This window comes from Aethalodelphis obliquidens, unplaced genomic scaffold (assembly GCF_003676395.1).
Source record: "Aethalodelphis obliquidens isolate GAN/ISIS:26980383/991018 unplaced genomic scaffold, ASM367639v1 scaffold38, whole genome shotgun sequence".
NCBI classification, from domain to species: Eukaryota; Metazoa; Chordata; class Mammalia; order Artiodactyla; family Delphinidae; genus Aethalodelphis; species Aethalodelphis obliquidens.
Window position 1 is genome coordinate 6,501,870 of NW_020837982.1, and position 12,442 is coordinate 6,514,311.

Below are 12,442 nucleotides of genomic sequence, written 5' to 3' on the forward strand. Positions count from 1 at the left end.
ATTCTACTGAATACATTTGATTTGTTTTTTCATAGTAGAGGATCTTAGAACACTTTAGAGCTTTTTTAAAAATACATTTATTTATTTATTGCTGCATTGGGTCTTCGTTGCTGCGTGCAGCCTTTCTCTCTAGTTGCGGCGAGCGGGGGCCACTCTTTGTTGTGATGCACGGGCTTCTCACTGCGGTGGCTTCTCTTTGTTCCAGAGCTCCGGCTCTAGGCGCACAGGCTTCAGTAGCTGTGGCGTGTGGGCTCAGTAGTTGTGGCTCATGGGCTCTAGAGTGCAGGGTCAGTAGTTGTGGCGCACAGGTTTAGTTGCTCTGCGGCATGTGTGATCTTCCCAGACCGGGGCTCGAACCCCTGTCTCCTGCATTGGCAGACAGATTCTTAACCACTGTGCCACAAGGGAAGTTCCCACTTTAGGGCTCTGTAGGTCAAAGAGTTAGTGCCAAGAGATCTTCTCACAGCAAATGCTGGATCTTCCATGATCCAGCATGCATTATAAACTAGGATACCACTGGAGCCAAGAAAAGTGACTCAAAGTAACCATACTCACAAAAGACCGATGCTATTATTTGTATAGCAATTTATTAATTTTTGATCAGGATAGTGTTCTGAGACCATAAAATATCAACGTTTCCCATCCAGGAAAGCCCCTCCCCTGTGCCAGAAGACAGAATTCATTAGCCAGTAGCTCACTAGGCATGGATGGAATCAGTCTTGAGGACCACTTCACTGGGCCATGGTGAGGTCTGACAGCACCACCATGGTGACCCAACTCATTGTACCAAATACAGCATCTGCCAACCTCTGCAATTTTGAGCTTCTCTTTTCCAGGCTCCCAGTATTGCTCTTTGATTCCCATCATCTCATCTCTATCTGGTCCACCATCTATAGCTGGTCCAGTTGATGAGATGTCCACTAAATTTTAATCACGATTCTAGTCCTGCCTTCCTGAAGTTTCACTGGGTCTCCATGATGGAAATTTGTGTGTGATCCCAAATTCTTCAAGTGTCCACTTATGTCCTACCTGCACAGCTAGCTAATCCCTTCCTGTATGGGTTTTACTAGTTTACCCATAGAAATAGCCATATTTCCCTAATGGTCAAGTTCTTGGGCACCCTTCATAGATACTACCAAGTTTTCCCAAGAAGGGAACTCACTTGGACCATGAATTCATGGCAGTGGCAAAAGAAAAGGTGTAGGGCTGGGAATGAATCAATATTGACACGAACACATAGGGAAGAGATTCCTCCCATGGGTTTGTCACATTTCTTTTTCTTTGAAAGCTGAAAACAATGTTTTCATTAATCAAGGCATTTGGTTAAAATAGCAAATTGAGGTTTGAAGATACTACTTCTGTTAAGGACAAACTCTGACAGAATTCTGCTTTGTTTCTCTACCTCAACTTCCACACCTTTGCATCTCTGGTTTTAGTCTGATTACATTCAAACCCTCTGCTCGTTTTCTGCCTGCGTTTACTTCCAACTGTCGCAGTTTCTCCTCAGTCTCTGTTCATCATTTTCCCCCTTTGTGCTTTGGTTTTAATGACTCTCTGATGGGGATATCTCACAGTCCCTCTCTCTCTTTTATCCCATCTATACGATGGTTTTTCCTCTCTCCATCTCTGTGCTCCCTCCTTTTCCTCCTTCCTTCCTCTGGATGTTAATTTCACCATTCTGCCCTCCCCCACCCCCGTTTTCTGTGCTTCTCTTCAGTTCCTTTGCTTATTCTTCTGTCATTTCACATCCCCGATTCTTACTTCTCATCGTCCTACCAGTCTCTGCCTCTCAGTTCCTGTCAACCCCTGTCTCTGGGTTGTGCACTGTAGCTGTTTGTCCTTTGTCTTTCTGCCCGTCTCCAACTCAACATATTGCCTGCTTTTTCTGTCAATGAATCTTTCCATTGACTGCCTCCTCCACCTTCTGTTCTTCTGCTTCTCAGCTCCCCTGACTCATCCCCCTCATCTCTATTTCCACCTCTCTCTCGTCTCCCTCTGCTAATCTACCAGCCACTATTACCTCTGTCTCCTGGGAATCTGGTGGTTCCTCCTTGTCACTCACTCTCCCTGTTTCACTGTCTAGACTATCTGTACCTTCCACCTTTGGGATCCCTTCCTGTCAGCCTTTATTTCCATTTTGCTTGTCCTCTTTGTTTATGACCATTTAACCAATTCTATGATTTTCGTTCTTCTCTGCATCTATAACAGACTTTCTCTATTTCTGCCAAGGATTCTGTCTTGCCCTCCGTCTCTCTTCGTTTCTGTAGCAAATCTTTTTCTATCTGTCCTTCAATCAGTACATGTCTGTTTCTTTCATTCCCTTTGTCTCTCTCAAGCTCCACTTTATGCGTTCATCTTCCTGTCTCTGGCTTTTGCTCATGTATCTTTTCTGTGGATAATTAAGGGTTATCTATTTCTGTCCATTGTTTAGTAGAATAGCAACTTTAATCTGCTTACACTTCCCATAACCTGGATGTTCTGCCTGAAGAAGGGAGGGGTCTTGTGCAACAGAAAAAAATGCAGTAGAAGTAGCAGGGGAGAAAGGGGAGCTTGCAAATGAATCCCAGAAGAGAGTCAGATATTCCTTAATTCCTCTGCAGCTGAGCGGAAGCCGTACCTCATCTGCTTCTGCCTCTGCCCTCGTTCTTCCATGAAAGCCTGGCCCTGGGAAGACCCTACTCTGGGCACCCAGAACGGGTGGTTGAGTTCCTGCTATGGCTCTGGACTTCGGTACAGTCCTGAGAAGACAGACCTAGCCCCGTGCTCATTCCTCTAAGAATCTGCATTTTCTTTGAAAAGGTCAGAAGACATTAAAAAAAAAGCAAAAGGAACATGCTGGACACAGTAGGACTAAGGTGAAGTACAAACAGAATAGTGTGACTTTGAGAACCAGAAATATCACCAGCAGTTGTTGTGGTCCAATTTCTTCTGTCTCTTGGCAACCGTTATGTCCATCCCTACTGGCTACGCATAGCACCTGTTCACCTGTTGTGCCCTCCTCCCTCTGCCATAATTTGGTCATAGGTGAGGTCTCTCTTCTCTCCAACCCCACCCCTTTGGTACTAGATCTCTCTCTGATCCTAGTAGGACTTCATCTTTCCTCATCCGTTCCTGTGCTAAAGCGAAGGGTCTCTGTTCCCATTGGCACTTTCATCCAGCTTCACGCATCCTGCCACCCTTTATTGGTAACACAGGCTATACCTCTGGAGTTAGTTTGCTGGAAAGGGCGGTCAACTGATGATGGGATTCAGTGAACAATAGCTCAGGTTCCCACCCATCCATGAATATTATTAGCATTTCTTCTCAGATCCTAGGAATGCAGGAGTTAGCTGGAAGAGGAACTGAGATACTGAAAACCCAGTCCAGGCCTTACCCCTGGGGGACAGTGTATTGAAGACCACCATCTCCTTGTCCTGGTTCTACCTCCCCCAGGACTGGCAGAGGAGGAGCCTGAGGCTTCTCTTCAGTCTTTCAGGTTGAGAGTAGAATCATCCCTGGTGACAGGCTCACCATCGCAACAAGTCCTGGTGCCCTTGGTTTCCTTGTGCTCAGGGATGGGTGGGCGGGGCCGAGACCGCAGGACATCACTGACCAAAATGCGGACACCCAGTGTGATGCTCGTAGCACCCACAGTGACCAGTCCAGTTCCACCAAGGATGACCAGAGCAATAGGTATCTGGTGGTGTTGCCGGATCAGCCACAGACTCATCCATCCCAGCGGAACCAGGCGGAAGAGGGCCAGGGTAGCCAGGGTGGCCCAGCTAGTCACACTGAAGGCCAGGGATGGGGCCTGGCGAGAAAGCAGCAGCAGCTTCCGTAGGTGCAGGCAGGTGGAGTTCAGCTCCAGGAGCAGAGACACCACAGAGAAGCCCACATAGTGGCCAGAGAGAATGGCGGTGCTGAGGCAGCTCACTACCTGGGGAGCCAAGGTCAGAGGTCAGAGGACCTTCCATGACCTACCACCCATCATGTTCCAATATCCCAGTCCTTGACAGGGGCTCCCAAGCATTTTGGGGCACCCCTCCCCGAAACCCTATCTTATGCTTACCCTTATGGTAGGGGCCTGAATGGGCTTGAAACAACCCTTCCATAGAATTGAAGCAGGTTTGGCGCCTAGGCTGTCTCCCCTGGAGCTGTAGCATCTGCACGGAACCCCACCCCCTTCATTTGCATTCCTGTGCTTTCACACCCATCCCCACGCCCTATACTGGGGCTCCCTCTCCTCAGAAAAGCTCCATAGTCAACGTTTCCCACACCTGTGGGAATACAATCTCCGCAGACAGTGCTCAGACTCCCAGCAGTGGCCAGCAGTCAATCCCCTCCCCCCCAATTCAGCCTAAGGTTGGGAGGATCAAGCACCAGCAGGGCTCAGACTCTCTGGGAAGTCATAGGACAGAAAATTGGTGAGAGATTGGGGACCCCAGGCTAGGCATCCCTCCTTTCCTGTCTTGCCTCTCCCCAAGTCTCACCACCAAATGGTGACAAAGAAGTTCCCAGGCCTGGCCCAACGTCTGGTTCCACAGCATGTCAGCTCCATCGGCTAGGAAATAACCTGGGGGCAAGGAGGGGAGGGTGGTGTTAGGCTTCCTCCAAGCCAGCGTACCGTCTGGAGAGGAATCTCCACTCCCTCCTTTTCCCAGCTCTTGAGTTTCTCTCAGTAAAGCCGCCAGAAACATTTAACCCCATCGCGGGCCGGGCCAGGGAAGGAGACCCCACCGTTGGAAGGTTGTCCCCCACCCCAAACCGGTTCAGCCTTCCCTGCAGACTCACCCACAGATATAGCCACCAGCACCAGGGCCCAGGGCGGGTGGCCATGAATCGGGTCGGCGGCCATCTGAGGGTAGAGCGACAGCCTGGAGGAGATGGGGGAGCAATGGTCAGCGTCTGTGCAGACCCAGATCTTATTCTCCCGCCGTGGACGTATCCACACCGCCCACCCATCTACATCCCCACCCCAGTCTCAGACTCTCGAGGCCTCACATTGATTCTAAAGGTGCCGCCGGGTCTTCTAATCTCAGCCTTCCACCCCTCTCTCTCACCCTCACCACGGTGCCTCCCAAACCCCTAAGCCCCGCACCCGAGTAGCGCCCCGGCCCCCGTAAGCAGGCTGTGAACCAGGGAGACACAGATGTTCCGCCACTTCCAACGGTCCTGGGCAGCAGATCCCGGCGTGGGCAGAAGCTGCAGCCCCCAGTGCAGCCCCCGGAAGGCGGCGAAGGAGGCGCCGATCACGAGGAGCCCAGAGGGCGCCATGGCCTGGCGGGCTGGCTAGGTCCGGATCCGTCCCTTGGGCTCCTGAGCTCTCAGTCCCGACACATCCAACGCCCCCTGCGGGGACTGCGAACCAGTTTCCCGGCAAGGCTGCACCCCTGGACTCCCCCGCCCGCCCCGCCTACGGATTCCGCCTTAACTTTTCTAGGGCTCGTCCACGCCCCCAACCCCCGGCTGGGTGGTGATTGGAGCAGCCGTGGGCCACCGCCCCTGGAGCCACAGCAACCGATCGTGTCCCGCCCCAGCGGGGGATGTCTGGTAGGGGGCTTCCCGGGACCAAACCCTGAAACGGAGCTCAGGGAGGCTTTCCGGGATGTCGATAGGGGTCTTCCCAAGCCCCATGTGTCCCGAAGTCCTCGCAAATCCAGAAATGGGTGACTAATCTCACCTGACACTCCCAGAGGCCCAGCCCCATTAACTTTCCCCTCCTTTCCCCTCTCTAACCTTTCACCTGCTGCTCTTCCGACCCACCCCACCCACGCAGCCCTGAAGTTAGAGGCCAGAGCAAACCCACTCCCACGTGCTTACGCCTCGCCACCAGTCTGCCCCGCGCCCCACCCCGGTCTCGGTTGTGGGGAAGGGGGCAGCTCACTTCCTTAGAGCCACCACTTACGAGGTTTCCAGACCTTTAACACATCCCAGCAACCCCGTACCGTAACTCCAGGTGTCCTGCGCCCTTACATAGTATCTCTCATAGGGAACAACAGCTCCCATTTTGCAGAAGCGACCCACCGGGGCTCCTCCCCTAAGCTCTTTTGGGGGCCCTCCAGAGGAGCCTTATCATTAGGAAGGGGAGGCAAAAAGGAACCACTCAGCCCTATAGCCTTGAAAAGCACCCCTCCCCCAGGGCTTGGTACCTGTTAGGGGGAAAGTGAGTATCTCTTCCAATCTGAGGAGGCAAGGAGAGGTCACACAGGGTCACCTCAAGATTGGGGCAGAATCAAAGACAAAAACAAAGACCCATCTTGCTTTTAGAGACAGGACTGTTAGGATTCTAGAACCTTTCGGCCTTGGGGCCGGGGAGATTTCCCTCTCCCGAAGACTGACAGGTTTTTACTTGTTTTCCTTCTGTCTTACTCCACTCCACACCTCTTTAGATGGCTGTCACCAATTCAGAGAGCTGTTCCCTGTACAGGAGAGGGTGGATTCCAGCCACTCCCAAAGAATAAAATTCATAAACGAATAGGTGCTCCCCCAAACGTTCTCACAACCCTCCTCCTCCACCAAAACCCCATTAAACGAATGGGGCTGGGGGCATCCCTTCATTTCTTCCACACCCACCTCTCCAAAAGTTTTAAAAATTACACTGATTCTTTTTTATTTATTTATTTATTTTTGCGGTACGCGGGCCTCTCACTGTTGTGGTCTCTCCCATTGCGGAGCACAGGCTCCGGACGCGCAGGCTCAGTGGCCATGGCTCACGGGCCCAGCCGCTCCGCGGCATGTGGGATCTTCCTGGACCGGGGCACAAACCCGTGTCCCCCGCGTCGGCAGGCGGACTCTCAACCACTGCGCCACCAGGGAAGCCCTACACTAATTCTTTTAAATTTTATTATATGGAAGTCATACACAATTAATGTAGAAAATTTGGCAACTACAGAAAACCAAACAGAAAAATTACAACTATTTTATTCCATCATTCAAAGGTAACTACTATTATTAACAATTTGGAGTATGTCGTCAGTCTTTTTCAGACTGTTTTACGTATAAAAACAAAATTGAGATCACATAATATACACCATTTTTATAACCTTTTGAATGTTCAAGGAGCATTTTTCTTTGCAGTCAAATGTTCTTCTATGTGACTTTTAATGGCTGCGCAGCACTCCACCCCACCATCCGGATGGATATACAATAATTTACTTAAGCAACCCCCTCTTGCAAATTTCAATTATAGCAGAAAAGGAATCAATTCCCAACCAGATAGTTGCTTCTCATTTTTCTCTACTGCAGTGCTGGGATGAACATCGTTTAAACTAATCTTTAATTATTTCCTTAGGATAAACTCCCAAATGTAGAACTACTAGGTCAAAGGCCATGGAAACTTTTAGGATGTTTGATACATATTACCAAACTGACATCAGTAAGGCTGTACCAATTTGTACGCCCATATGCAATGTAGAGAGTGTTATTTTAGTACTCCTTTGCCAATAACTGGGTCTTATTTTTTTTTCTGTTATAGTTTGCTACGGGAAAAATGCTTTCAGCTATATTTGCCTCTCTTTAATTACTAATGAAGCACACATTTTTTCCCACACATTCAAATCCATTTGAATTTCTTTTAAGAATTTTCTGCATATGTCCTTTCACAGCTAAATTACATGGTGGGGAGAGGTGGAAGCAGCAGGATGAAGCCAAGGACGCTTTAACATGGTCCCACATCTCTGAGGGAGGCAGAACGACTGGAGAGCAACGGAGAATGAAGTAGATGGCTGGAAGCTTGTCCTCGATGGAGGCTGGCCGTTCTCCCTCCTCCTGGGGCTCTCCTGGCCTCTATGGGCCCCCCTCAGCAGATGTCCAGACAGGGCCCTGTGCTCTCCAGGCCTGGTCCTTCACTAGTCTTCTGCCTGCCTCTGTGTTCCCAGGCTGCTCTTCCTCATTTCTGCTCCATGATGGGTGAGGATGGCAGAGCCACATACCCAAGGCTGGAGGGAGACACTGCGGCCAGTGAAGCGAGGAGGGGAAGAAAGGATGGAAGCAATGTCTAGGGACAGAGCGACCCTTGTGGCAGCCTATGAGTGGACCAGTCTACCCACCCCCCTCTACCACAGTCCCATACACATCCAGCTTAGGCTGCAGAAGGGTGGGTTCGGTGATCTACTCTGCCCTAAATCTGTTTCTCATAAATGGAGAATAGGACCCAGCTCCCTGCACAACTTCTGCCCCCAAATAGAACAAACAGCTTCCTGTAACCCCTGAACTTGGTCACCTTCAGACAGGGAGACTGGGCCAAGGCTGAACCACACCAGAGCCTGAGCCTTAGAGTGACATTAGATCAGGAGCTGGGGGTGGCAAGTTTACTCTGCCTGATGCCCCTAAAGGGATTACATCCCATAACCTATCTCTTCTGGTTGCTGGAGGGGAGAATTTCCAGCGTGCACAGGCCTGAGCTAAATCTCACACACTATCCTGGAAAAGTGAGTGCGGGAAGAGAGCAGTGGCAGCTGGAACCCATCAGGGGCTGCAGCCCTGCTTTGGGAGGCAGGGGAAGCCTGGGACACCTTTGATTGGTGGGAAGTCAATGCAGAGACTGATTTCCCAGCAGCCCCTTGCATTGGTCTAACCCTAGTCCCTCCCTCCAACCTCCACCCCCAGCTCCTGGGGTTCTGGTCAGGGATGGGGGAAGGGCAACAGCTTATGTGAAAAGCTGTTTTGTTCCCACCCACTGTGGAGAGCCCAGGCTCTGAGTCCACACAAGTGGGCTTCTGATTCCCTCACGCATGCTCAACTGTGTGATTGCCCCACCTCACAGGTGGAGAAGATGAGACAGGAGGTCTAAGCGTCTCACATAGAGGTAAGTATCCCTGAATCTAGAGTCTGGGCCAGACTAAGGAAATACGGGGAAAAATTAAGAGCAGGGGGATGACTACTCAGATGGGAGTCTCAGTATGACCTTTTCCCTGAAGAGGAAACTTACTTTTGAACTTGGAAAGGCCAGTAGGAAAGAAGGGGGGACGAGGAAGGAAGGAGGGTCAGGAAAGACATCTAGGTAAAGGGGTAGGCAGGGTTTTCTTTGCTCCACTTCTTCCCATTGTCACACAGAGACCAACTAACCTTGGGTGTAGTCAGAGCCATCTATTCCCCAATTCAGCCAAGGTCTCTAATCTGAAATTTTCTCTCCTGCTGGCTCAATCTGGGTGAAGGTTCTCCAGCTGAATAGGGTTCCCTTTCCCAAAGGTATCATCACGCTCGCTGTTCAGACCTTCCCAGACCCAGTTCTGTCACCTTCCAGATGAGGGGAAGGCAGCTTCTTCTCTTCTTCCTCCTCCTCCTCGAAGCCAGGGGCAGAGGGCAACAGTTCTTCAACTGGCAGCTTTAGCTGGGTCAGGACATAAAGCTTGCCACTGAAGAACTACTGCGGCTCAGCCAGGTGAGGATGTGGGAGGTACAGGTGCCTAAAGGGAAAGGAAGGAAAAATGGGGAAGATCTGAGCAGGGCCATGTCACAGGGACACTGTTGCCCTGGCCATCAAAGTGCAGCCCCAGAAGATGGTCAACCTTCTAATGAAGGGTTCTTGGCTCTGACCTGAGCTCCTCAGTGAGAGACAAGAGGCAGCTCTAAACCTATTTCCTTGCTCCTCTTTCCAGAACTGAAGGCTGTAGAAACCCATATCTGCTCTCACCACCACCCCCTCTTGCCCCAGCTACCCACAGCGGCCCCCAGCCTCCTCAGCACTGAGAGGGCAGGACTTGGGAGCCTGGACACACCTCACCAGTCAGCCAGGTATTAGGTGAGAAGCTGTACCTCAGATCCAGAAATGCGAGTTCAGGGATCAGCCCAACTGACTTGGTCCCAGGGAGTTCAGCTGGAAGAAGAGTTTTGGGGGGCTTACATCTGGGGAAGAGTGAGGAAGGGAGGAGGTCTAGAGTTTGGAAGAAGGTCAGCAGAGGCTCCTGGGACTGTGAGGAGAAGACAGGGGACCAGAGGCTGGAGGGGAGGGAGGTAGGGCAGGGTGGTTGGGCAGCTTCCCCAGGACTCTTAAATGCCAGGCATTCCGCTTGCACATTCCGGGTACATCTGGTATGAATTCCAGGCTGTCTGCCGTCCCCTCCATGTCTGAACTTTGTTCCAAGTTCCAAGCCCCGCCCCCACAGTTCCAACGCATGAATCAGCAGGAAAAGCCGGGCCCTGCAGCATGGCCCAGGGAGGGGGCTGGGGGTGTGGCAGACTTGAGGGCTGTGAGCTTGGGAGGGTGGGTCTGTGCTGACACTTAGTCCGAGGGCATGGCCCATGCCAGTTTAAGGAGCCAAGGCGGTCCTGCCTTGAGATTTCTATACTCCGAGGGTAAGAAAGATTAGGGTGGGAGGTTTTCAAATTACAAAACCCTCTTGGGAGGCATGAACTTTGTGGTATCTTCCTTCTCCCAGGTGACCAGTCCAACTCCTTCCCACTCCTCTCTGTCTGAGCAGGCTCTGTTCAGCCCATAGGACTCAGCTGCTGCTGAGAGTCTGTGCCAAGCAGGTGCCCTTGGCTGCAGGGCGGGGTGGGCCCAGGGCACTGACCCTCTGACCAGCTGCTCCATCAGCCCTTTGGCACCCTGACAGCTCCTAGCCCAGTCTGACAGCCAGGATGACAGGCCAAATGAGTTGGAGGCTGGAACTACAGCCGAAGGGAGGTGGGGGCAATAGCCTAGCCAGAGGCCACGGGGAGGGGCCAAGAGTTGGCCGAGAGGTGGGGAGAGAGGGAGCCCAGTGATGACTAACCCAGGCGCCCCACCCAGCCAGCCGGCTTCCCAGGCGGTCAGGGCCAGGCCTGGGCTAGGGGCCCCACAACCGGACAGGCTGGGGGGAGGTGCAGAGGTGACCTTCTCTCGGCCCAAGACGGCCAGTTAGGCTGGGGAGGGGGGGGTTAGAGTTTCCAGGCTCTCCTCCTGCCTTCTCCCCCCACCAACCCGCGGTGAAACTGTAACCTTTGGGTTGCATAAGGCCCCCCCCCGCACCGCCGCCCCCTACTCCTCTCCCCTCCCCCCTTACATAACATCCCCTGGAGGGAACGAGAGGAGGGGCCGGCCCGCCCAGAGACCCCTTCCCTGCCAGGGCGCTCAACTGGCCCTGACCCAATGAGTGCCGGTAGAGGCAAAGCACCTCCCCGCTACCCGCCCAGTCCAAATCCTCCCCAAGCTGGGAGGCCGGCTCCCGTATCCTCGACCAGAGGGCGCCGAGGTTAGCCGCCCCCAGCCCTCCGGCCCCTCGTCTTTCTCCCAGCTACTCAGCAAAACCCTCCGCACGCCTACTGTCCCGGACTCCTTCTTTAAACCTCCTGACACACTACTCCAGCCAGTCCAGGCCCCTCTCCCCCGGAGCGCCCGAGCCTCCGCCGCCCCCTCTCCCCTCCCCCGGAAGGGCAGGGTGTGGCCGTCAGGACCCTACTTTCCCCCATTACCCCGTTAGCATGGTTCCCTCCTGTGCGGCCGGGACCCCATCTCACACCCACCTGGTGCTGGGTGGGGGGGTGCTGAGGGTAGGGGAGCAAATCAGTGCGTCCGATCCCCACGGCCGGCGGCGCTGTCTCTTCCCAGCGCCCAGCACACACCGGCTACAGTCTGCGATCAGCTGGCGGCGTCGTGACGCACAAGCTGCGATTGCACCGCCCAGGGCCAATCACCGCCCACTGCTGGGCAGCGTGACCACACCCACTCGAGGGCGCCAGCGCTTAGCCCTGGTCCCGCCTCCCCGACCGTCTTAGCTCTGACTGGCAAGGAAGCCACCCCTTTGCCTAGTGGAGTAGCGCTAGGCCACGCCCACCAAGTTGCGAGCTGGCCAATAGGTGAAAAGGTGTGGCTCAGCCCTCCGCCTAGGCTAACATGCTTAGAGGGGCGCTACGTCAAACCCGAGTCCTAAAAAGCAGAAGGAAGTAAAGGCGTGTGTGTTTGCAGTGCATACTGGTCAGTGTAGTTCTCGGTCTGACACCTCGTTCCCAGAATCCAGCGCGCTCTGTGAGTTGGCATTTTTAAACTCATCTCTGAATCCATCCCGGCGAGGTCCTTAAAGGGCTACAGCCCCTCCTTTTTGGAGCCGTGAGTGGTTCTTTTAGACAGCCCCCAAACGGATTCACTGAGCTCTTGCAGGAGGCGATAGATCTCTCAGGAAAGGTGGAGGAAGAGAGGCAGCAGGAGTGAGGAGAACTGAAGGTGGAAATCAGCCCCCAGGGCAGCCAGACTCTTCCTTTGGAATGAGGACTCCTGGGGGCTTTTGGGGGAGGGAGGACTGCCCACCTCGGCTGGCCCCAGCTTTCAATGGAGAGATCTACTCCACCTCTCCTGGAGCCTTCCTAATCAGAGGAGACTTCTGCTAGAAGATGTCTCGCCCCAGTCACAGAGGACAAAGCCTCTCAAGCAGCAGCTTCCTAACGAAAGATTTATAGCAGAGTCTTCACCTGAGGGTAGAAGGAAGACTTGTGGTCAGCAACTAGGGCCCGGGCCGGGCCGGGCCAAAGTGCAACTGGCTAGCAA

The 12,442-nt window shown here is 53.1% G+C and overlaps 1 protein-coding gene and 1 long non-coding RNA gene across 2 annotated transcripts; both read right to left on the reverse strand.

Annotated features, from left to right (window-relative positions):
- Positions 1-568: 568 nt before the first annotated feature.
- Positions 569-5,365, reverse strand: TLCD2 (TLC domain containing 2). The gene is made up of 4 exons (XM_027130600.1): positions 5,078-5,365; positions 4,771-4,853; positions 4,470-4,552; positions 569-3,916 (listed from the first exon to the last, which is right to left on the reverse strand). The coding sequence occupies exons 1-4, from the start codon at positions 5,251-5,253 to the stop codon at positions 3,464-3,466; spliced, it is 795 nt and encodes a 264-aa protein (XP_026986401.1). The 5' UTR covers positions 5,254-5,365; the 3' UTR covers positions 569-3,463.
- A 1,512-nt stretch (positions 5,366-6,877) lies between these two features.
- Positions 6,878-10,890, reverse strand: LOC113632890 (uncharacterized). Its single transcript, XR_003437983.1, has 2 exons — positions 9,046-10,890; positions 6,878-7,929 (listed from the first exon to the last, which is right to left on the reverse strand). It is a non-coding gene; the product is annotated as an uncharacterized LOC113632890 (long non-coding RNA).
- Positions 10,891-12,442: the final 1,552 nt, after the last annotated feature.

Excerpts from the sequence above, each read along its gene's own strand:
- TLCD2 (XM_027130600.1), bottom strand. The coding sequence starts at position 5,253 with ATGGCGCCCTCTGGGCTCCTCGTGATCGGCGCCTCCTTCGCCGCCTTC. Across the intron at positions 4,553-4,770 it reads GCTGGTGGCTATATCTGTGG|GTTATTTCCTAGCCGATGGA; the intron begins GTGAGTCTGCAG and ends CCTTGCCCCCAG. Across the intron at positions 3,917-4,469 it reads TTCTTTGTCACCATTTGGTG|GTAGTGAGCTGCCTCAGCAC; the intron begins GTGAGACTTGGG and ends TTGGCTCCCCAG.